Source organism: Microchirus variegatus (genome assembly GCF_963457635.1).
Source record: "Microchirus variegatus genome assembly, chromosome: 21".
NCBI lineage: Eukaryota > Metazoa > Chordata > Actinopteri > Pleuronectiformes > Soleidae > Microchirus > Microchirus variegatus.
Genome location: NC_139822.1, coordinates 1870886 through 1897784, shown reverse-complemented (window position 1 = coordinate 1897784; position 26899 = coordinate 1870886). Strand labels below are relative to the sequence as shown.

General features: G+C 40.4%; 1 protein-coding gene across 1 annotated transcript in view; it reads right to left on the bottom strand.

Annotated features, from left to right (window-relative positions):
• Positions 1–26899, bottom strand: part of babam2 (BRISC and BRCA1 A complex member 2) — an 82814-nt gene that overhangs the window by 17664 nt on the left and 38251 nt on the right. Inside the window, exon 7 of the mRNA XM_083907430.1 lies at positions 12555–12664. Coding sequence (XP_083763556.1) covers positions 12555–12664 — 110 coding nt within the window. The remainder of the gene's footprint in view (positions 1–12554; positions 12665–26899) is intronic.

Sequence of the window (26899 nt, the reverse complement as noted above, 5' to 3'; positions counted from 1 at the left end):
AGCAAGTGAAAGCACTGAAAGGTTCACAGTGTGTTGAGCTAATAAGAGTGGCTGACAAGATGCATTCAAAGACCCTGGTAAATTTAATTACAGTGTCATGTGGATAGTTTCAGACATGCAGAGATTGCCAGCTTTTGCATATAAAACGGTTCTGTTCGCGGTCACCTGATTAAGGGGCTCAAGACAGAGGTTTAATTCTAAAAATGTGAGTACTTTAATGAAAGGCAGCTGACACTCAGCACTTTATTTTTTCCTGCCTACAGCAGATTCTCGGCCACGTTTAGATACATGCAGAGTGACTTCCGTGCTCAAATCCCTGCACTTTCTGCACACTTCATTGTGTTGCAGTTTTTTATTTTTTTATGTATGAAAACTTCCCGTATGAGAATCAAACTGCTTTAAATTGAGCTTTCCGTGGGTGGGCTCAGAATCTAGACACAAGTGGCAACCTGAAGTGTCCGCGCTTCTGTCTCCATTGGTGACATAGCTCTCAACACTACCCACACACACACACACACACACATTCTGCAGTCATCATGCAGACATGCTGCCTAAGACAAGCCCTATGAGCAGCGTGACCTACTGTATGACATATTTACACTAGACGATGTACGTGCGACACATGTAAACAAAAACACACGTGTGCTAGTGCGGTGACAGGGGGCTGCCTGTGACTTCATCAAGCACAGGGATTAGCCGGCGTGACTCAGGTAACATGGTGACAAAGCTCTGTTTGTTTGTGTGTGGTTTGGCTCAAGTGTGTGTGTGTGTGTGTGTGTATGACAGTGCAGTGACAGCATGAGAGCAGAGAGAGGCAGGATAGAAAGAGGGCAGACATGGTTTCTTATCCAAGTGAAAGATAAGGCTAGGATAAGTAGAACTGTTGACAGCAAAAGTTGTCAGTAACCTCTGTATCCTGGTATAATAGTGCAAAATTCTGCTCTTTTATCCTTATTCATCACCCACTCAAAATAAATACAGGTGGCATAAATCAAGAAACTAGAAAACACATAACTTTGCTACTACAGATTACTGCGTTCACACCTTACAATAAAACACATATGTCCTGACTGACCTGATTCCCTATACTATTTGTGGAGGATTTTCATTTAGCTGTTTCAACTGAAATTAGCTTATGTCACACACTGTGAAGCTGTGACAGTGATGTGTTCAACCTCTCAGTTCTCTGCACATAACGATCACACATGCATCACATTTTAAGATAATAATAATAATTAATAATAAAAATATATAATAATTATTAAATAATTAATATTAATTTAATCAATTAAGTTAAAGATGATTTAGTTTCACCTTTTTCACACTTCTTTTTTGTATTCTTCATTTTCTAGTAACCTATTTTCTCTGCTTGTCCCTTTAATATTTTAATGAGATTCCTAGTGGTTAAACTGCTTTTGGAGCAAAAGAGCTGGATTTGAGGATTTTCTCCAATCCGGTGTAATATCTGCTCTGGAGTTTACATGTTGCATATATTGCATGTTTTCTCTGGGTTTCCTTTTCCTCCCACAGTCCAAAAACATGCAGCGGTTAATTAGATACATGCAGGTATGAGTGTGAGTGTGAATGGTTGGTTGTCTCTATATATTGGCCTTGTGATGGACTAGTGACCTGTACTGAGTTTATTATTCAGTTATTTTGCAAAATAAACAATAATGATATATGGAGAAGAGTGTGTTTGTAAAAAACAAAAAACAAAAGCAACAACACAAAAGTCAAAATGCAATGCAGACGTGTTCAAGGCAACGAGGAGGAGGAGGAGGAGGTAGGAAGTGGGTGTGAGCTGCTAAGTTGAAGTGTCTGTTCCGGCGGACTTCTCCTGACTGCAGTGTTAGTGGTGAATTTATTCAATCAGACTGATGATTTCTTACTGTGACAAGATGTTCACAAAACCTTGAAAAGCATTATTGCAAAGCAAGATTTTCAAAGACTATAAAACACCTCTACAGACCAGGGAGAAGGGACACACACACAAACTGTACACCCACACAGGCACTTGCATGCAGACACACATCAGCAGGCAGGCAGGCACACACACACTCATACATACCCATACAGTATATGCAAGCACCTGAAGCCAAATGCAGATACACAAACATTAGTGCACTGCAGCCTAAAACTGTCTCTCTGTGTTGATTTTTCTGAGCTCCTAAATCTGGTTTGGGGGCAGAGACAGTGCCCACTCGATTCTTTTATGCAATGCATGCAGGTTTTCTGGGGGAAGGAGAGACATATCCAACTCATCTCATGGACAAAGTACAATCAGGTAAACGAGAAGCAACAGTGAAAATAAAAGGATACAAAGAGTGTGGTTAAAAAAAAAAATAAAAAAAAATGTTTGGCGACAAACACAATGAAGATTAAATCAAAACTGCACATGTGGCTATGTAATATGACTGCAAATCAAAGGCTTAATTTCTCTGCAGCTGCTGCACAGACACGGTCGTTCACTTTTCACAAAAATTATGTGTGGCAAAAAAAAAAAAAAAAAATCACTGTTATTCATCACAGAAACAGCTATAGAAAACAATGTATAACATCAAAATGGGTCACAGGCTGAAATCACCCAAAACCAGGCTCCTATTGGACGATACCAGCTGTCAATCAGACTGGTGTCCACTCATTATGTGCCATGATTTATATTCTATTTTCCTCTCAATGGGAAATTCATTTATAAAAATGACATCATGCGCTATACTGTAAAAAAAAAGGACCACAACTACACTTTTAAAAATAAGGGTTCCAAAAAAGGGTCCTTCCACAAGGGCTGAGGATCTACCTGGAACCATTTGCTTCTGAATCTGCTTTTTCAAGTGTTCTTGGTAACACTAATGGTTCCAGTAAGAACGATTTTGAAGAACCCTTTAAAACCCCTTTCCTGAATAAAGGGTTTTAAAGGGGTTCTTGGTAACACTAAGGGTTCCAGGTGGAACTGTTATAAAAGGTTCTACCTGCAACCAAAAAGGGTTCTCCTATGAGGACAAGCCGGAGAACCTTATATGGTTCTACTTAGCACTTTTATTTCTTTTACTTTTATTTACAACATTTTCTGATTAAACTGACTGTTCAATTGTGAAAACATTCAAAAGATTAATTGTCAATAAAATGAACATTTGGAGCTTTAATAAGCATGGTGTCAACCAAACTGTCACTTTATTCAGGTTTTGGGTCAGGTGAACAGCTTTTGACATACAACTCAGTAATATGGAGTTGATTCCACCTTTTTGCTCCCGACTATTTAGAGAAACATTTCATGAATACACATTATATCTGTGTGTAATTAATTGTCGTAGTCGCAGGAGTCTTTTCTCGCTATTAACAGGGTGTTAATTAGGGTGTGAGTTTTTTTTCCTACACTGGATTTCATATCTCTGTCTAAAATATCTCAAACTGGAGTGTGTAGGGACCAAAGTTGGAGCACTCCCAACTGACTCCCACTTAATCCAAGTAAACCCATTATTGCCCTTCCTCATATCTAAGCCTGTACTCATAACACCCCTTATGAGTTAGTAAGACTAACCCTAACCCTAAAGATATCATTTGGCTTGCCAACAAATTCTACCCAAACATGCCTCCAAAACTAACCTTTTACTTACTCAATGATCTAAATAACTATTATAAGGAACTACACCATATTACAAGCAATGTTTATTTTACTCTAGGCAGCTGGGTAAAGCGTTATATAACGAATGAATGCTGTATCTTAAACAGGTGACTCTGTAAGCCAAGCGAGAAACTACCATTTGATCCCAGATAATCAATAATTTCCACGGAATAAGAAGCAAATAACAGCGGTACAGTTACAACAGTCAATGTAAACAGTACGTTATTGGTAAAAAATGTGGGTGTCTGTCTCTGTCAGGGTATTTCAGCATCATTTTTTTTTTGCTCCGTGAGGCAGAAAACATTACAGTGATGGTCCGTTTGAAGACACGGGAAGAAAAGTAACAGAGAGACAAAAGAAAAAGAGAGGAAGAGGGAATAGGAACAGAGGTAAAACACTGTAGCTCAGGGGGTTTGTGAGTCTCCGTTCAGAGCTTTCAGATCCGAGCCCCTGCTGAAGAGGAAAAGTGAGATATCAAACAGCTCAGGAGTGATGGGAGAGAGTAGTGGAGAGGTGGAGGAGAGAGAAAGAGGAGAGAGAGACAGAGCAAAGCTCTCCTCTGTGTGTGTGTTGTTTTTTTTCCCTTGCTGCGTTTCAGTCGAGCGAGGGACGACCTTGCTGGGTATAGCACAACGCTTCTCTCTCTTTCAAGTCCCACTCACTCTCTCTGTTCCCTTTGAGGATCAGCCAGAGGGATCGGCAGAGGGGAGAGAGCGATAGAAAAATGGAGAAAGATGGAGAGAGGAGAGACAAGCGGCAGACATATGAAAAAAAAAAAGGCAGAAGGTGTGTGTGGGGGGGGTGGGGGTGGTAGGAGCGATATGACAGAGAATACAAGAGTTAAAAACTGGTGGATGAAAAAAAAAAAAAACCTGTAATAATTTCAGGTAAGGTTGGAGGATGAATGATAAGGAGACCCAACAACGAAAATAAATGATGGAAGCAATGTTTCCACCAAGCGGGACAGTTTGGTTCAGTTTGATATGACACGCAACTGTGTTTGCATTTCTTTTGTAAAATGTTGAGAAGGGTACCAAAACAACCAATCTGTGGGTTCTAAGCATAGCAGTACACCTGCTTTAAGGGTGGAGGTACACTCTTAGAAATAAGGGTTCCAAGGGTGAATTCCAATTCCTTGCTTAACCCTCAATCTTAACCCTCAATCTCAAAAATGCACGCTCCCGCTAGTGCAAGTGCTGTCCCGATTCTCAGAAAAATGAAGTTGAGGGGCAAGTTTAAGGGCTGTATCACCCTCAATATTGAGATTTTCCAAGACCACCCTTGGGAGCAAGGGCTACCCAGAATGCATTGCGTGTTTTCACGTAAGAAAGATGGCGTTGAAAGCAGCGAAGCAAGTGCGATACAAATTAGGTATTTTCGTTGTTAATAGAGATATAAAAATTATGAAAACCATTGTATTATCTTAGTTTAGACCCATATTATGGATTACTGACGTCATTGTTGCGTAACATTTAATTTTATTTTATCTTTTGTCAATAGCCGGCCGGTGCGCACACTCGATCGTTTGCTATCGTTTACCCTTCAATAAGCCGTGGTGTGTGGTAACTGTCAGCTGAATATGTCCGTGGTTGTGGTATTTGTATGAGTATCATCTTATAACTGACTGACAACCTAATAACTTGACTGAAATAAAATAATAAATAAATACTCGTGACGTAAATGTGTTCTTCGTCTTCTTTTTTGGAGTTGACAGACTGGACGCAGCTTTCGCGTTATTCTGCCCCCCACAGTCTGAAGACGTATCTGCATTTAAGGGGTGTCCCATTTCTAAGTGACAAAATAACCCTCAACACTTGAGACACTTAACACTTTTATTTCTAAGAGTGTAGACACAGAGGATGGACACGGAACGTCAACGTCCACAACTTACAACTTCCACTAAAATATAAGTTAGCTCCTTAAGTTTCCTTAAGGGGAAACTTGTATGGAATTAGATTTGCATGAATATTTTCAACAGTCTTTAAGAAGCAAAAAAAATATTGATTTAATAATTCAAAAATATTGTATTTTATTTGAAAATACACTTTAAGCTCCCTGATCTGAGCTCAATGGACCGGATGTAGTCACGGGCTTGGAGTCTGGAACTTATAATTGTAAGTATCTAACATTTGTCAGATTATAAACGTTAGATACTTATAATTATTTTGTTGGATGTTGATGGGGAAAACTTGGGGAATGAGTTCGCTAAATGGAGATGGCCTGATTCAATATACAATATTGTATATAAGACTTAATTTCAAGGCCTGGAAATCAGTGACTTATCATTTACTCTTGGCTCTCTTTACATTGTTTTAGAGCTACAAATTGCAGTCAGTATAGATGTTAAAGTCACCTATTAGAATACTACCCAAGTAAGTCTTGAAGTACCTAAAATGTACGTATGAAAAGCAATTTGTGAATGAGTGTACTTTGTTTTCAAAGTAAAAGCACACGTTAGTGTGACAATTATGATGCATGAATGTAAAACACAACCAAGGTCTTCAAAGCCTTAAAGTTCCAGAGTGGAAAATGAGTGTCTATTACATTCAAGTCATTTCCAAATGAGTTCACACAACGCTGATTAAGGCTATTAGTTACCTTCTCTGTTTCTAAGTATAGCAGTGTTTTGTTCACCCTGCGACATTCCCATGCTGCACAGAGGAAGCAATTTATTTTATGCTGCGACTCACAGAGGCAAGACGGAAGCTACATTGCGCTCGTCAAGCAAGATGGCTGCACACAACTGGAGTATGGCTGAAAATGTGTGCCCATGAAACGTTTCCTAAGTAGATTAAGTAAGTTTTTTTTGGGGATAATTACTCAGAATTGACAATAGCTCTGCACTGGAGCTTAAATATTTTTTTGTTTTCAAACTGGTACCAGAGATCCCAGAACATCAGAACTCACTGCACTGCCGCATGCCCATCAACTGTTAAGATTTGTACGTTTTGGAAGTAGGGGACATTATACTTCTACAACTGCGTAATGCGTTATCCAACTGTGTAACTACGGAGACCCCTCATAGTTCTCCGTCGTAAGGCTGGATACGCACTGCAATTTCCCGCCCGATCAGTAGGGGTCGATACAAGGCTGTTGTGCTTCTGGCTACAGTGAGCAATGGCGTCTGAGAGAGAAAGACTGTTGTTGTTGTTGTTGCACCTGAAAAACGTTGAAACACAGATACTTTTGATACAAAAATAAAAAATGTGAAAGATCGAGGAGACGTGTCCAGAGGTGGTATGCCCGTCCTCTAAATGTACAGAGACTGATGGCAGGCGAATTTAACAGTCCGATTAGGACGAAGAAACCAACTTCAGGTACTTCTGAACGTCGCCTGGCAAATTTGATGAATTTCTACACCGCGTGCTGCCTCATATTAATCATCAGGGCAAATCAAAAGGGACATCATTTTTACCCATACCAGATATGCTTGTGATCACAAGCATCTCAAATGCCATCCAAATGTATCCACAATTACACCAGAAACCCCAAACCTGATTTGCTGTCTGTCTCGACCATAGTTCAGTGATCATTTGTAACGCCAAATTCCTTCCTTTTTTTTAAAAGTAACAATATAACAAAGATGCATGGGAAAAATGTATTGTAGTCAAAGTATGAAATGTATATACTGTAGTATTAGGGGAGTAAAAGTAAGTGTTACTAAGACTGTACTTTTAAGGACATGTAGCTACAGTACAGCACATTTAAAAAAGGTTTGAGTTGGTATTTTATGACCAATAATGGTTCCAATGGCATTGTATCTTCTAAATGTATGGTCTGATAAACAGGTTACAAAAATGTGAACTACAATTGTTTCAACTGAGGCCATACAAAGAGGCTCTTGTCTCTGGAAACACTGGAACAGATGACCATGAGGACTCATATTGTTTATCTCACTTTGTCATAATCATGTATTTATTTTTATATGTATATGAACCTATGTGTCTGTAATAAAATGGATTTTTGGATTACAATAAAGATAAGGGAGGGACAGAAGGATAGATAGATAAATAATTTAAAAATCAATGGAATACAATAAAACCCAGAACATTTTGACACTGAATAGATGGAGTTAATTAGACAACACTGGAATCCAGTGGTGTCAAAAATAAAGCTGAGCCAACTGCAGGTATCCACAGCTGTGACACCCACCGTTTCATAAAATCAAAACTGATTAAAACAATTCCACAACTGTTCTCATATGGAGGTTTTTCTTGGCATTTCAGGATATTGTGAACATTCGTGGTAGCTCAGATTAATGGAGACCCTCGTGAATGTTGCTGTCTGTGTCTCATGCAGAATTGTGCAGGCACACGATGCCACACATGAGTTTTCCTCTTCACTGGAGCCAATGCAGATATAATGGTCAGCTACACAAGACCAAAGGACTAACAAGGGTCAGCGAGGACATGAAGGAAAAACTAACAGGGTAACAGATCTGCGTAAACACGCATAACAAGAGGATGGCTCGCACACGTACGCATGCTAAATTAAGTGGCATCCGATAACGAATGCAACGCAGATGCGCCAATGCACGAACTCGCACACGCATGCATGCCATCGTTTGTCTTCAAACAATGGAAGGGAAGACAAGACATACATTCTCGCCCTGGGTCATGAATTAACACACTCCCACACAGCTGACAGAAAGGTGCACAAAAGCATGTAGAGGAGTACAGCACATTCATACTCTGGGTTGATATGCATAGGTGGAAACATCTTGAGAGAAAGAGACAATGTTTAACAGGAGAATTGGACTGGTAAATGAGAGCTGGGCTCAGTGCAGCACGGTTAATATACAACATTTTTTAGATTATTCTTTGAGGGTGTATGTGACAAGGGATTGTTTTATAGCCTCTCCTTCTTTATCACCCTTCCCCAGCACTGTAGCTTCAACAATTCCTGCGATTCCCTCTGCTGCCTTTAGCCACCATCTGTCTGTTCCACTCATGCAGCTGGCAGTGGAGAAGAGCCTCTAAAACCACTGCAACAGCTTCTCTTATTCACTGTGGTCTGTCAGTCCCTCTCACATACCTCTTTTGCACCAAAAGTAGGGGGGTATAAGTCATTTTTTAAATGTGGGCAAACTCATCCCATGCACAAGCGACACCAAACAGAATGCATCATGGCTGTATAACAATGGTTGCATTATCAATCAATCAATCAATCAATATATTTATTTGTCCCCAAGGGGTCGATTCGTTTTGCAGCAGTAAGAGAACACAAAGCACATATCACAAATATACACGCCAAGACAAGACAAGCTTCCCCACTGCTACCGGTACCTGCGTATCGACCGGTATATTACTTCACTCTTAAATTATGCCATGTTGGAAAAGGTGCAGGCCGGTACATAGTCTGCGACTAGATGGTCCAACTATTTATACAACTGTTTATATCCCTGCTGACTGGGAGCCAGGGCTGATAAAAACCTGCATTTGTTCCAGAGATATTTGACCTGGGAGTGAATGCTGATTGTATCTCCTCCCACTGCAAAAAAGCTAAATGTTAGCAGGTGTTAATGTTGTTTTTAAAACAGTGGAAACAGGGCTATGCACACATCCTCATCATAAAACATGCCTACTCTATCTCCCCGACGAGGATATATGGATGGTTATTTTTACGACTTTATTGATACAGATCAGGTCATATTGACACTGCCTATTGATAACGATACTTATCAATACTCTTTTTGATATTAGTATACAGTATTTGGTGCTGAGGATGCCTGGAGGTGCAGGATTGTGACACCCAGCTCTACAATAACAAGTGTTACTTTCAGTCCAATTTATTTTCGATTTGAGGCCAGGATGTGACACTTGTGTACTTGTAAGTGTTTCATTAAGTTGGTACAGGTAAGGACCCGTTTTCTCACAACTTACAAGTCACTACCAAAGTGAGTCGACACATTCAAGTGTTTGTCCGCCATGACGACGGGACAGTAAACAACACAGCGCAATGTCAAATGTATTTGCCTGAAAGCAGCAGCTTGGTCATTATTAGGGGAAGATTGGGAATTTGGAAATTCTTGCAAAGTTAGAATAAATTCAACATAAATATCAACAGCAGAACCTTTTGTCAGACGACTGGCAACAATGAACTGGCATGTGAGCCGCACACAACAAAAACACCACTGGAAAATAATACAGAAAGCTTGTGTATTTGCATTTAGGGCTGAAACCAATGATATAAAAATGATGCAACCACCTGGAGGTTGTGCTACACTGAGGTTAATGGCACTGTGTTTTTTTATATTATTGCTGTGATTTGCTCTTCCACATGCAGAGCACGGATAAAATGAGGAATATGTAGGCCATGCAGCAGGTAGGTGACCTTTCTGCTCTAGTGGAATTAGATATTTTTAGGGTTGCAGTTGCTGAATGGGGATTAGGTGTTGTCCTGGCTCATTTTAACATATTGCAGTGGGGAAGCATCTGTGTGCATGTATGTATCTCGTTAAGCAATTGACTTGGAGAAGGAGAGACAGGCAGATAGATGAATATGCATATAGTATGTACATAAAGTGCCAATTAAACCTTTAATGTGTATGAGAGATGATGTGGAAACAGGCAATGAAAATGGCAGAAAACTGAAGACATGAGCAATAATCTGAGTGAAAAAGAAGAAGGCAGGGCAAACATGGTGAGACAGGAGGGTAAGAAACATGGTGAGACAGGAGGGTAAGAGAGAGCCAGAAAGATTGGTGGTGTTTGGGGGGGGGGGGTAGGAGGTGGGGGGATTTCTCTTAACCTGGTGCGACGGAGCATGTGCTTGTAAATAAACATCAGCCTGAGATTATTCTGAGCACTAAAGCCAGACCATGGGGCCCTGGGGTCAGAGTGGGCCTGTACCTGGCTCTGTCTCTCTCTGTCTCTTACACACACACACACACACACACACACACACACACACACACACACACACACACACACACACACACACACACACACACACACACACACACACACACACACACACACACACACACACACACACACACACACACACACACACACACACACACACACACACAGGTTAGTGTAGCTATTCTTCTTAGGACACTGTATTGACTTCCACAGTCTAAACAAAGTGTTATCCCTACCCGTAACCTAAACACAATCCAAATCTTAGCCCCAAATTTAACCAGTACCTCTGATAAGGTAGGACCAGTTTTGGTCTGTGTGAGGAATATTCACAACTACTCTGTGAGGTCAGTGTTCATGAAGGTAGCAAATACAAGCACACACCCATATAAATGCGTCCACATCTATAGGAGACTGTGTGGAGTGAGGAAAGCCCCTTCAAATACTGGTGAGTGTACACAAATGCATAAAAACAGACTTGAATAAGTTAGACATGCACGCATGCACGCACACATGCACACAAAGTACTGTTAACACCCCAGATGTCTGCAGACATCCAGTCATCCCGAGCTCAGACGCTGTGCGTCATCCGTCTAATTTTTGCGTTCTTCCCTTATTGTTTTTTGAGGAACTGAGTGATGAGTCCAGACACCGGGATGTGGGATTATTCACAATGACATAATATGCTGCAAGATTCCCAGAACGCTCCCACTACCCCGTCAACTCCATCTTGCACCCATGAAATCAGGGGTGCAGTGTGGGCCCTGCATTACCTTTGGCTGACCTTCCCTGTCCTTCTCTTCTTCTTCACTGTGATTCTCAAGGTATTTACTTTTTATGCGTGAGTGAGTGCACAGAGTTGAAGACTTATTCTCCAGTCATCATACTTTTATTCAAGAGGCCGCCACACCCTTGTGCACGTCAAAGATGCACGCTGCACACCGATTGAAACAGCTGTACGCTGTGGTGAATGCAAGAAACTGTGCAAATAAGACCAATGGAATTTCTTGCATGTGGTGATGAACAAGATGCACGCACATTTTGCAGCACTTCTTATGTCAATTATGAGGTGTTGTGACTCTATGATAAACTAGAAAAGCACCCGGGAGCGCAGACCTCCGCCAAGGCAGCTCAGTGCTCAGTACAAAATACACCATGCCAGCGAGCAGCGTCTATGGATCACACCAAAATGGAATCCCATTGTGGACATTTCCTGAAAATTTCATCCAAATAAGTCTGTGACTTTTCAAGTTATGTTGCTAACAGACAGACAGACAAACTCCGGCGAAAACATATACCTCTTGGCGGAGGTCAAAAATAGTATTGACATTCATTTTTTTCAGGCTGGGATTCAAACAGGACTTGAGTTATTACAACTTCCAGTTTTATGTCAAAACCAGCAACAAACTAACCAACTGCAAGGGCAACACTGTAGTATAATAATCTATTAACAATAATCAGTTCATCTGATCAGCCTGTTAGAAGGAGCATATTTAAGTGTCAAAATGTCATTTCAGGTTGCCGGTAGGTGGTGAGTCAATATTGGCACATAATACTGCACCTCTGGGCAAGACTCTCTTGTTTATCATGTCAAGTTTGAGATAGACTAAACAATGTACACACAGGTTACATCCAAAAGAGGGTTATGCGACATCAGTATCGGCCGATATTGGCTTCAAAATGGATTATTGGATAGTGGCAAACGCACCTAGATCAACTTCTACTGACACCCTTCTACAGCTATTATTTTTTGTATTTATTCATTTTGCTCAATAAAGGAAATTAATATCTACATCTGCTGCAGCATGAGTTTGCTAAATATTATGTTAATGTCACTCTTGATATTGGCATATCTGATATCAGCAAATAGTTGAAAGTTAAAAAAAAATTCCTATTACAATTCATTTATAGTAGTTATAATATTACATATATTATATTATATCATCAGCCAATTTGATTGTCCCCCCTTATAAACATAATTATGTATTATCTTCATGAAAACAAAAGTTTACTGAATGAACTGAAAAATGGGAAATAGCTGAGAAGAATGACTGATGGTATGTCCTTACTGTTCAATGCTGGGGGAAAGGTAGAGTTTCGGAAAAACTTGAGTGGCCTCAGCGTCCTCAAAGCTCACAGATAGAAGGGCCACATCTTCTCCAGGGTCCAGAGCTGTGTCCTGAGAAAGGTAATAGCAGGCTGTTAATGTAATGCAGAGAGAATACAGCATGTTCATAAAATGCCATTTACATTTAGCGATGCTAGCTGTGAGAATGCTGTGTAATGCTATTTGGTCATTCCACAACTTTTGGCATAGGCAACTCACACAACCTAGAAAAGCAGTATGCAGCTAAACATCATAATATCTGCTCAGTGGATGGTTCCCAGAAAATAAAACTGAACATTTTCCTGACTGTAGGTTGAACATTTGTAGTTGTGCTCGAAATGTCTGGACACGTATTAGCAGCATCACCATTAAATATGGTTCAGACATTATGTTACCCTGAGGATGGTGTCATAACCTTGACCTTGGAGACCAGGAGAGGTTAAGGTCAAGGTCAGCACACGCTATCACAGTGCAGAGACAAACCATTCAGACAAGGCTTCATCTTTGTGTGGGAAGAAGCAAGTGCAAGCACTTAGGCTTGGGTCATACCATCCATGTTCCATGTGAGTATCAATGTCTTTCTGGCATTCAAAGCATGAGTACATCAATTTAAGCAATCGTTCATGTTTACTCAACTGTCTTCTTCATTGCCTCTTTTGACCAAAACAAGAGTGCACCACTAACTTGACTGGAAAGAGTGCTACAGGGAACATGCTCAGTCAGCTCATTATGGTCGGTTAAGGTCACAAAATGTGGAAGTGCTCAACGTTTTTCTATTTAGGGTCAACACGCAACTTGGTGGACTTGGTCATTTGGACCCTAGTGGACCTCTGTGAACATGTGGATGTGGAAAGTATAACCCAGGCCTTAGAACCTCATTCCTGACAGTGCTGACCCCTGCACCACCATGCCACCTTACAACCTGCATGATTATAAAACTGTAGAAAGACACACTTTCTAAGATCTGAAACAACCATGGGGATCACGCTCATCTATGTGTTCACAACAAGTCTACAAAATATTGAGAAGAAGAGAACACCAGAAGAAACATCTGCTTTGTTTCATGCCACATTAGCTTCAACAGCTGCACCATGAGGCTGAGCCGATGACTGGAAGCACCAATCAAGTCATGTGTGAGATGGAGGCAGAGGCCACCCGGAGCTGCTTGCTATAAACCTCATCTGTCTCTTCGAGGTTCTAATATCTCATTCTGTGATGGTTTTCCTAGAGCATGCCCACTTCAGAGGCACTGTCATTAGTGTGATTCCACATCAAGTACCATTCCGGGCCCTCTTTGCCAACAGAGGCTCGGCAGCGTTAATCAAATGTCTTACAGATGGTTTGAACTCATCCATTTGTTATAATTGCTGCCCACCATGGTGAGAGGAAATCTAACCACCATACATGATGGACAGAGACAGAATGGAACCGGTTTGCAGCTAAAACGTGTGATCAGTCCTATTTACTAATTACAAAAGCTTTGGTCTGTTAGTCACAAAACCAAAGGGACCGTAGGTTTGAGGAAAAATATGACTGAGTGGGTGGAAATGAAATTCCTTCAGTGAACAATTCAGCGTCAAGTGAAGCTGAATTAATATTCTCTGCATGTGATCTAATGATTTGATTACTAACTAAACACTGAGTAATAATTGGAATTAAAATTAAATTGAGTTAAAGGGTCAGGTGTATGACTGAATTCAGGAGCACAGGTGGCAATTAACAAGAGTCTTATGTTAAGTGCGTATCCTTAAGATTATTGGGTGTTTTTGGGTGGTAGACTAGGCTAGAGTCATATTGTCAACATCAATGTAAAATATAAAATGTAAAAGGACAATATACTTGATTTACTTGGTTTTGATTGTGGAATACAAGGGATGCCCTTGTTGTGAGGTGGTAATTCACTTCACTTCACTTCCCTTCGATTTTATTTGTAAAGTGCCAAATCACAACACACATTATCTCAAGGCACTGTATATAGACAACATCATCGAGAGCAGAGAAAGCCGACAATTCACACAATGAGCAAAAGCTAGGAGAGGAAAAAAACAGGAATAAATCTCTAACAGAACCAGACTCAAAGATGTGCAGCCATCTGCCTCGACTGGTTGGGGTGGAAGAAAAAATGGGGGGGGGGGGGTGGGACAAGAGGAAGTTGAGGTAGAAAGAGACCAGGAGCAGATATACAACAATTGTATCAAGTTATAAGTTTAGACAACAGTTCTGAGTCAGTGATGAGTAATGGGCTCTTTCTTGTTTCTTCCTTCTTCTTGTGGCTTCCCCCTTTAGGGGTCACTATAGTGGATCATTTGCCTCCATCTTTCCATATCCCTTGTGACCTCTTCTGTCACACCAACTGTACTCATGTTCTCCTTCACAACATCCATTTCCTCATTTCCTCCTGCTCCGCAGCTCCTTCAACATCCCTTTTCCAATATGGTCACTATGCCCCATCTGCATGTGACCAACCTTGACTTTTTTTCAAAACTGTTCAACGTCGGATATACTCATTTCTAATACTGTTCATCCTGGTCACTCCCAATGAAAATCTCAGCATTTTCATCTCTGCTACTACCAGCTCTGCTTCCTGTCTTTTAGACAGTGCCACTGTCTCCAACTAATAACTAACAGTAATACCTGAGCTTTTCCAGGTAAAACATGGCAAAATGTCTGCTGTACACATGGTCCATTTGTAGGCACTACAAATCTCACTCATAATTTTCTTTTACCACACATTTGCAAAGCTAGACGGGAAGCTTGTATAAATACTGGGTAATCTAATGAGGACAAAAACTGACCTTTTACCCTGCCTGCCTTGAATTTATTACTCTAATTGAAACACAGGAGCTTTTCCCTCTGTGAATAAAATCCCCCAAATGGCCATGAATGTTTCTGTGCACACATATATGTATTGTTAGCCCGTTTAATACAATGCACTTGAGGGCAACTGCTGCTCGGTTCGGTTAATAGTTAAGAATGAACATTCAAAGCCTTTGCTCCACAGGCCATAGTTGTGAACTTAATGAAGGGACTTCTCTTGCTAAGTAATGAGCACAGCTCCACCTGGGTTGGAGGACTGCAAGTCAAGGAGGGCCTCCAGCAGTGATGTTAGTTGGACAGGCTGAATTTACTACATGCCCTCAGAGAGAGTGACTCAAGTGCTCAGGATTAAAGAACAGCTAAGTGTGTTCAGCCATCAAGGTTAGCGAGTGCCTTCAAGTCAGGTCCTTTTCACGTGGCAACTACCCCGCGTCTTCATCGTCCTTTTACTTTCAGACATATGTGCGTAAGCACGCGCATACCCACAGACACTTTCCCTTGTGTCCGCTCTAGTGTCTCCTGATGCCCTGGCCTCCGGCGTATCCTCTCTGTCCCATGTGACAGGTTGGAGAAGTGACAGCTGTCCTTATGCCAGACCAAGTCCGGCCAAAGTCATGACACACACACACATAAACACACTCATCTGCAAATGCTATACAGGGGCTGGACTGCGGGGCTAGCACGGAGGAGGTGAGGGCACTTTGTGCGCCTTCTTCGCCAAACTTTAAATGTCATGTCCAACCATAATGGGGCAATTTGACTGACAGCGGGGTTGTTGTGCAAGGACAAGTCCAGCTTTGAGGCGAGCAGCTTTGAGTGCCCCTGTACAAATGCTGGAAACAGTCCTGCTTCACCTTTGAAAAACTGCACTGCAGATGCCAGTCAGGCATCTGCAGACAACAAATCCAGTCAGGATATGTTGAGGAACTGTAGTGCTACAAGATTCTGTCCTGTTTCACAAGACTCAACATGGCTAACAGTATTGCTGGACTCAAATTTGTGAAGAAATCTAGTTTTTACTATGGGCCTGTTGTCTGCTGCTAACTAGTTATCAGTATATATCAGTATATTCGTATACGGTGTATATAAATACAACAAAAAAAACAATCGTAAGAATATATCTGATACATGGATGCAGTGTTTCAAAGCATCCAAACAGTGTGCTCACAAAACTGCAACATGAAATAAGATTTTGATCATTAGAAAAAAAAAAAATGTTGATCAGGGTCAATTTTGCAGTACTGACTTTAAATAAATGAACACATGAGCCTAGACCACAGTAAAAAGGCTTCCAGTACAATGTAGAAAGTGCAGCAGGTCAATGGACATCAGCTTAGGGCATTGTCTGGAATGTGACCATATGTGTCCTCAAATCACGTACGACAGCAATCGCAACTGAGGACACATTCAAGATGGATTGGGTGTGCAAGAGAATAGGTAGCATGCACTGTAACATCGGAGCAACAAAGTGGTGAAAGTGTAGGCTAATATGAGGAAACCATTGTCAAAAACTGACAGTCACAGTTTAGAAAATCAGAGATAGACATTAGTATTATGGTGCAATTCTAGCAACAAGTGCAGTAGTAGCAGTTTTATTCATTTTTAACCATGCACATACATTGTGTGTATGGGTGTGTTTAGGGTCTAACAAACATGGAAACTAGGGTTTTGTTAAACAGTACATGTAATCTGCCAAAACTCAAAGATTAAAGAGTTCCCAGAGATCTCAACTACATGCTCTATCCTGTATGATTCACTTTGTGGTTTCTGGCAATGTAGCTTACCCATGTATAGTCTTTGATGTCCATTATTCAAACCTGACTATTGCTGAATTAATTCACATTTCTGTTATGACTGACAAAGCTTACAGCTTAATTTGTTTCCAAAACACTTTGGATTATTATTTCTTCCTATAAATCCTCTTCATGTCCAGACAGCCATCAATAAAAGTTAATCTAATGTAGGAGTGGGAGTGTGGAAAAGATTGCAACAGCTGCGAACGATACACCCCACCAGCACCTGCCTGCTCTCTTATCAAAGCCCCGCCTTCAAAACACACAAAACCTGCATTGCTTGAAGCTGAGTGGAGGAGAGAGCCATGATGACATCATGTCTGACTTACCTTGAAGAAAAGTAATAAAATGGAATCATGCCGGCAGGCAAGTTTGTTCATGACAGGTACATGGGCAAATCAATCTGTTAGGTCCAAACAAAATACTTTCTACAAATAAAATAAAACAAAAAAAGGTTAAGCGTTATATACAGATAAGTGTTAATGCATTTGCATTCATAAAAGCTCCAAAATTGTGAAAAAACTGTTTCATTTTGCATGGATAACTTCTTCCTTTCTTCTTTGTTGGAAATGAAATGTTTGTGTTCATTGTGAAGAGAAGAGAAAGTGTTGTCTGTGAATGCATGCCTGACACACACAGTTATCTGTTTGCGTCAGTCTTTTCACTTTAGAATTTGACTGACTTCAGCCATCTTTCTGTCAGAATGAGAAGCATAGGGGTCAAAGCGGGAGCAGACACAATTTCTTATTGCATGACATGTTCAGATTGAGATTGAGAGATAAGTTTATTGTTCCTAATGATGCGTCAGCCTTGCTGCTGCTTGTGTGTAGGGAGGGTGTAATCAAGGGGCAATGATGATCCTGCAACCGCAAGAACAAGTCAGCACTACCAAACTGGCACGCATGTCCAAGAGGACTTAGTGTCCTCTTCAAAAATATCAGCCCTGACCCTTATCCGTCTCTCTTTTTCTCCAACTCTCCCCCAAAACAAACTCTCAAGCAGCTCCTGCTCTACCTCAGGCTGACATCGGACAGGCATGGTGGATGATTAACCACGCAACTTTGTGTCGCCACATACTTGTACCCATGGACCAGGACTTAATGCTGTCATGAGGACAATTGACGAGAGATTATGTGGCATTCAGGCTCCACCTGGGACCGTATTGTTAGAACAGCACCCAAACACACACAAACACTGCCCTGTTGCCACAGTCAAAAGCCTTTGTTCATGGGGTGTGTGTGCAAACTGAAGAATAAGAGTGTGCTTATCCGTGTGCCTCTCTGTTGAGCATACAGGCCTTAAAGAAAGATGGGTGTGGTAGCAAAACACACTCTGTCGAGTTGTGAGAAATTTCCAGACCCAAAGTGTTTAGTACTTGACAAGTTATAGAATTAACTTAACACTGTCGATTAAAGGCCTTTGCATTTTAACTGTAACATGACAAAGCAAAAATTAGATCAACTTGAGGTGAATTTCAATACATTTTCGGTATTCGGATTACTTAATGTATATACTCTGTTGTGTATTTTATGTTAATAATATTAACAGTACCATATATATTGTACACTCAACAAAAATATAAACACACAAAGAAAAACTTTTGTTATTGTTATGTGACAAAACCGAGTAACTATCCAAAAATAACAGTACAACTTTATCAATAAAGTGGCTTTAATTTGCGAGCATTAGGATAAATTTCAAAACAAAAGTCCTGGAGTAATGGCAGGAAGAACACAATGGGGGGTCGATGATCCAAGTTCACAAACTTCAATAACGTGCGTGTCCACCATTAGCCTCACGCAGAGCAGTACGACGCATGGACATCACCAGGTTGTCAATCGTGGCCTGAGGGATGTATGTCCCATTCCTCCTGCAGAGCCACTTGAAGTTGGCGGCCGTTCTGGGGAACTGGAACCCGCTGGCGGACACGCCTATCCAGAACATCCCAAAGGTCTTCGATAGGTGACATGTCTGCTGAATACGGCGTCATTCAGTTGTGTTGCCACAGCTGTAAACGCTCAACCCAGCACTCAGCATGCCAATGACACGCTCCCTCATGATTTGTGACATCTGTGGCATATTGACAAGTGACAAAAGTCCACATTTTGGTGTGCCCTTTTATTGACCAGACCATAAGGAGTGTCTGTGTACTGGTCACGCATATTGACCACCACTCTGCCATGCTCCATGACTATCGTGAGTTGAAATACTAAATCTGAGATTGCAGTCAATAGGAGTTTGTAAATTTGAAAAAAATATATATTTTTAATGATATGTCATCAAACATGCATTCTGATTGGTCGTTTGAGTAGCAGTCAGAAGCAAAACTGTGAAAGCTCGAATTGACTGGATACAGGCTCAAAAACCTATTAATGTGCAAATAAATAAACATTATGTTGTTTGTCAAACCCAGAAACCAGAACATATTGACATTTAAGAAGCTGAAACAATGAGAAATCTTATACTTTCTCAGCAAAAAGCATAAGGACTGGACTGGACTGACTTTTCATTCATGTGATTTCCAAACGCCTATTATCAATATGCCACCACCTCCTTCAAGTATTTTTTTTTTTTTTTTGTATTTAAAATAATAAAGAGAACCAGGATAAAAATATCTGTAGCAATAACAGGTCGATGACCAAAAGATGTGTGGGGAACACGTGAGTCAAACGTGTGACTGACAGTGTGTCACTGATAGCATGCAATGCAATGATGTGGACTTCACTGTCCCATTTGTGTGAATCTTAAGTGTGTGATTCTCGGGCATGAGGCCACTGAGTGACTCAAGCATGTTTGGATATGGATAACTGCATGTCTGTGTGTTCCAAAGAATGAATGAATGCATGAACTGTATTCTTCTACTGATGACCCAACACAGAATGATCACCGAGTCAAATGTGAAATGCATTTCTTGACCAACAATATAATCAAAGGTAACAAACTGTATTTAAGTATGTATTTATGAAACAGGTAGGCTATAGGAATAACAAGTTTTATTTTAGAATATATAACTGTATTTACACTGTCCTGTGGGAGGCACAGACCTAAACAAACCAAACAACCAGTATCTAGCTTTATATCGAGATATGTCCTGTAGGAATGGGTCTTTTGTAGCGTAAAATATATTTTAATATTCACTGGGATTATTTGTCAAAGATTTGAATATTCTACACCCTAGCGCATGACACAGAGTGGAAGTAATGCAGGGATCACAGTGTGTTGAGCTAGCAGAAGCAGCTGACAGAATGCATTCAAATATCCTGGTAAATGTATTCACGTGTGCAGGATCTACCCATTTGACAAACTGCATACTAGTACCTGGGGCTTGAAAATATCGTTAGACATTTATGACCATGGTTTGCTGACGGGGGCAGATTCACTCTTCATCTTTACTACTTTGTGTAATACACAACTGTGTAATCTATGAAAACACAAGGGAGCCACAAAAACGTAAAAATATCCCACACAACTTCCTTATTGTTCCCCCAAGATGGTTTAAGTATCTGAATGGAATTAATAGGTGATGGAAAACAGTATCTTGTGTTTTCATTCATGGTTTACAATCATGAATGGAAGTAAATTGGATGCTTGATAGACTTAAATGAGTTGGGGGGGAAATATAAGACATCAGACAGAGTCAGGTTCAACTTCACTGTAGGAAGTCATTGATAAGCCAATGTTAAGCAAAGCCCAAGACTTACAAATGGCAATGGGCAACATATAGAGACACAATTTCACCCTGAAGCCACCAATGTGTTAATAAAAGAGCTACAGAAGGCAGACTGAGGTGCTACGATGAGGAATTGAAAACTATGGAATTACACCTGGGTTGAAGTGAGAAAAACAACCACACAAGAATTAGGAAGAAGGACGTGGAAGTGTTACGGAGAAACAATATATACAACGATATAACTTAATATAGAGTGAGGGCAGAAAGTAGGCCAGATGGAAGTAATGCCACAGAGGCGTGGAGAAAGTGAGGTGCGGGGGACGGAGGAAGGAGATTGAAGGGGGGGGGGTGCTGGAAACCTCTGATGCTCAGCTGGGGGTAGAAGCAGGTGGGTGGGAATCTTCGTTTGGAGATTCAGTGTGGGTGGTTATGGGGAAAGGAGGAGGTTGTTGGTAGATCTTGTGCTCGCCGAGGGAGAGGGGGAGGGCGTGACCTTTGGTATCAAGGATTCGTATTAGGGTCACTCACTCAATCACTCCTCCTCCTTCTCTTCTCCAACTCATCTTTCTCATCTCCTTTGACGTTTCATTCCACTCTTCAAAAAGGAGGGTGACCGAAGCTGCCAGTGTTAAACATCTTTTGAGAACCATGTGACATCTCATCACTTCCTCAGATTGAAGATGAGCACTTTATCTAGTTGTGTATGTACTCTTAGGGATGTAAAGAACATTAGTTAAATTAAATAGGGTAGGGAGAAATGTATAGAAGGAGTACCATTTCCACTGGTCAAAAAACCTATTTAACTCTACATTTAAATGGCGTTTGGACCAGTGGAAATCTTCACTTCGCAGAACAAATGACAGATTTTATTGGCTTGACTGGTGTAAGTGATAATGCAAGATCCATGTGAATATGCTATACTTTCTTCTTAGTCTGCTTCATTTTTGGCAGCGCAAGTTTGAACGAAGGATGAACGTAAAAGAACTTTAACTTAGTGACTGCGCTCCATTGCATTTCTTCTTTCTTCGACTTTGCAGCATGTTTGCAATGTTACATTTCACACACAGGTGATGCAGTCATAGTGGTAATGGTGTCAGTTGACTTTTTTTTTCTCCTGGGTGTACCAAAGTTTAGCGTGAAATCGGCTTAAGAAAACAAACAAAATGAAAAAGTAAAGCTGAAAAATAAAGAACAAAAATTGGTTTAATAAAGGCCTCAAGTGTCATCACCATCACAATGAGACATACTGAGTAAATACTGCATGCTTTATAACGGCATGTCATGAGGCGAGAAGTGACTAAGTTAGTGCTTGGAATAGTAAGTTGTTTATCATGTGCAAACGATTATCAATTCACTGGCGTCAGAGGACGTTCTGTGACATTAGTCACTGCATATGCTCCCACACCTTGTTGTGATATGATAGAGTGAGACTTAATAGGCCAAATGTGTGTCATCATCAATGGGATTTAAGGGCACTGAGCTTTCACCGATATATTTTCACCTCTGCTGAAGGATGACTAGCTTCAGCACTACATAAAATAAGATTTGAAATGTTGAAATGGAGGCAAATAAAACCGCAAAAGACAACAACAATTCAACAGAGTTAGTTTAAAGATCAAGAAGCTCTTGTTTTCCCTTGTTGTTACCACCTCCTCATCATGTGGCGAAGCCCTGGTGCCACTAGTCATGTGTCACAACAAGGAATGACGGAGAAAGCCTGACTCCGCCATCTCAGGGCATGACCTTTCTTACATTCTGGTCTGTCAGTGCTGCACCAGGGTTATCAGTGCAAGTGATCATGCTTTTTCTTCATAGTGTCATCATCTTCTCTATAAAAACACATCGTGACAGGTTCACAAGACATTGTGTCACATTGTTAAAGCTGCAATGCCCAACTTTACCCTGTTGCTGCTGCCCTGTTTGGTTTTTGTGACGAGAAATGACATAACATTATTTGTCAGCTGCATCCTTCATCTTAAACAGGCTCAAGCAATACTATCAGACCTGACTGAGGGAGCATTTTTGTGCATACAGCAGCAGCACAGAGGAGGGCAGCGACAAGAGGAATGTATCCTATCAATGTAAAATTCACTTCTTAAACTTGTTTGTGCTTTCAGTAATTCTCCACACTTCCTCCACACTGAATGAAACACTTCCTGTGTGGAGCAGGCAAATGTTGCTGGACGACACAAGACTTAAACACAGCTATCCTAAGAAACCCAGCATAGCCTTAGTATTGAGGGTATAAACACATCAGATTGTCATATAATCCATTATAACACACCGAGAAGTACAATTTAAATATTTTCTATTTTAGACTGTTAAAGCAAAGCAGCTTATGTCATGTTATTTCAAGTCCTGCCTGATTTTCCTGCTTAAGCTACCCGGCCCTCGCAGGTGAAACAAAACAGGAGAATGAGGAAGGTGTGTATCAGTAACAGCTGCATATGCCCACATAGTCTTCACACCTGATGTGAAATATGTGATCCTCTGCTCTTCTGCACGATCACATGTTCTGACCTGTAAATGGTTCTCAACACGTTCAAAACACTGTACATCTCTTGGTAGGTTCGCCTTCAGATGTTGCCATAGCCACCTCCTCAAAAAACTAAAAACAAGTTGAGTTCAGCAGATGGGTGCTACTGGAGTTCAACACTGTTATATCATGAGTTCAGATGTTTACATTTGGCTTCCTTGGTATTTCAGGGTGTAGGCATCACTCACCACAAATTGATATTTACAAGAACATGGATAAAATACTTTCTGGTTTCCACGGGCTTTCTATTTGTAGGATTATGGTGAAGCCTGCAGCCTATCCACCTGTCTACATGCTCAGTCATAGCTATTCCAGTCATACTGACTTTTGTCATACTGTCATCTCCTTTTAGATGGTTGACTGCTTGTTTAAGCAGAAGTATTCATATACACTACATCTCAGTAATCAATAACGGGCAAACATGTTGTGTCCACCAAGCGTTTCACACAAGCAAAGAAAAGCAAGACTTGTTTCTGTAATAAAACCCTAATAAATAAAAATAAAAATCCATGTAAAAGTATATACCAACTCAATCTCTACATACCAACACAGACATTTTATTTTCTCTGCATTTAAAACAAGTTGCAGATGAAAAAAGTTGAAATGCAAGTTGTAAATGCTGGAAAGCCTCAGAAGGTGTGGGTGCTGCACAGTATATAACAGTGTCATCGGTGCATTAATGGATAGTTGAGTATGAATAATGGCATGAGCAGGGATGAAATAACTTCAATCTTACCCATTCATTTTTTCTAAATAAGCAGGACACTTCCAGAGAAGCAGTATTTCCAGAGAACTCCTCTCTAGTTGCATAACTAGTGTCTAGTTAAAACTACAATATAACATTCAGACTAAGAGGCCAGCAGGATACAAAAAACTCTGCCTGTTGTATTTGAGTACTCACAAAGTACTAACAAAATCTAGATATTTGAGGGATACATTACTGCTGTAGAGTCAGCCCTTTTGCAGCTGCATTATGCATCAAATGTTACTCCAACAGGTGCTTTTTCATGGAGAGCTCAGAGATCAGATGCATTCACTAATGACTAAAAACATTAAATTGTGTGCATTACTCCTGAATATGACTTGTTTACACGCCACCTTGCAGGTGCCCTTTGATTTTTAAGGGGCGAGAGCCACAGTTTGTGTGTCCTCTTTCCGTGATAGTCTGAAACATGAGCAAGATGAAAGCACGTTACCATTAACAAGAGCAGCTTCATCCAGACTCCATTTAATTTTTTTTTTTCTCTGAAGGCTGAAAGCTTTGGAGAGCCAGATGTTGAACCACCTGGCACTCAGAAACACATCTGGACTCTCTCTACACAGAGCTGGTAAGCAACATGAGTAAGATACAAGGTTCTGGACGAGGAGGAAAAAAATAAGGAATAAATTCTGCAGGTACTTCTTAAATGTACAATAAGCAACACTCAGCCAAACAGGACACCAGCATACAAATCTATCTATAAAGCAAGTTGCGTCTGTGTGTCTGTCTGTGACAGGCATATCTCGCTGACCGTTAGTCAGATTTCCCTAAGACTTGTGCATCTTTGATTTAAAAAATTTTTGGAGAAATTTTAAACTTCACTGATTTATCATGTTGCACTTTCACGCTACACCAGGCAGGCAGCGGCTCATCAGCAGAAGCTGTGCTGTCTGGAGCGGGGGGTGGGAGTGAAGAGGCTGTCCTCACAGTGGGTGAGACATTTTCACACGATTCACCGCAGAACATGGTGTTATACTGAAACGACGAGGTGTCCATTCACCAATACGCTAGCATATATTTATTTTGCATTAGCATGCTACTACTTTGCGGCTAACTTGGAGAACCTGTTTCCAAAGATAAGCTAGCGAGGCTACGATTAGCATTAGCATAGGGCTAACATAATATAAACACTGTGATACCTCATAAGGCACAACGCAGATGTTTCAATTTTCAATTACCATTAGTGTAGCTAGATGTTGCGCCACTGGCGTGGCTGACAGTCACAAGACAGCTAGCTATGCTAATGCTAATCAAAAATGAAAACATTTGCGTTGTGCCTAATGAGGTTATTATGTTAGCCTTTAAGTTCCTTATCATGCATTACTATAACTGAAAAATCTTCTTCAGCTCCCACTATAGGAATACATACTTACTACGGGCACTGCACTAGTATCTCTAATTCACAATACTGTATCGTAGCATGCTTATGTCTTGGGCAGACACCACTCTGCCTGTTGCATTTGAGTTCTCTCTAAACTGTTGAACCCCGTATATAAACATGAAGCACTAGACATGGGTTGTTACCGCGTTATGGAAACGCCCATTTGCGCAAATAATATTCACCACATCATATTCACAACATGCTCAAGGTCCAGTTTGTCAGAATGATTACATGTTTGAACTTTTGGTGATTGAAGAATATCATGATTGACAATTTCATTTGAATATTAGTTAACACTTTAGATTAGGAAACACATTCACTATTAACTAGGTGCTTATAAGTAGCATACTAGCCCTTTATTAGTAATCATTAAGCACATATTAACACCTTATTCTACATAAGCTTATTCTACCTCTATTACCACATGAATTTAAAATTGTTTTCCCTTGTTGTTACCACCTCCTCATCATGTGGCGAAGCCCTGGTGCCACTAGTCATGTCATAACATGGAATGTTCATTCATAAAAAGTGTTACCGAATATTATACTATAACAATATTGATTATAACTAGATCACAAGACATTACATGCCAAACAGTTGCAGGCCACACATTGCATTGATCAATAATGGATTTTATAATTCTAATAAATGATTTGTTAAAATGCTAATAGAAATGAATGTCATAACAAATTGCAGTTATGATAAGCATTTTTTTGTTGATGTCCAGCACACATAATCTAAATCAGTGAGGCCCCTTGTCTTGTTGACCTTATATTAACGATTTCTTACACCAACAGCTCCTGTTTTGCAACTGCATCCAGCATCTTGCAACAGAGGAGTTTTAGTTCGCTGTGTCAGCAAAGTAAAAAGAGTTCCCTCTACTTTCCTGCAGTCACAGGACAACACGGAGAAAATATCACCCACATTCGTAACAATTTGACAATGTCATTAATTAGAAACTATTTGAAATAAAGATGATCTAGTCATAAAATCAGTCATTTCACTTTTGTTGTAACATTAATATATACATAAAAATATCATCTTGAGAATGTAAATGGACACTTTAATATTTTCTGCTTTTCTCTTTAAGAGCTGTTTCATTTGACATTTAAATTCATCTTCAAGAGCTTTAATACATCCAACGTTTAAAAAGCCACATAATTGTTTATCTGCGTGGAAGCACTGGCTGGCCTTTTCAGACTTCACTCGTACACTGCATTAGTGAAGCCCAAACTGGCAATTACTTGACAATGTCTTTTGGGCAACTTGCTTTCCGACTAAGTGCCACACTCGGCAACAGAACTTTCAAAATACACAATGAAAACAAAATGAATGCATTTTGACATAATG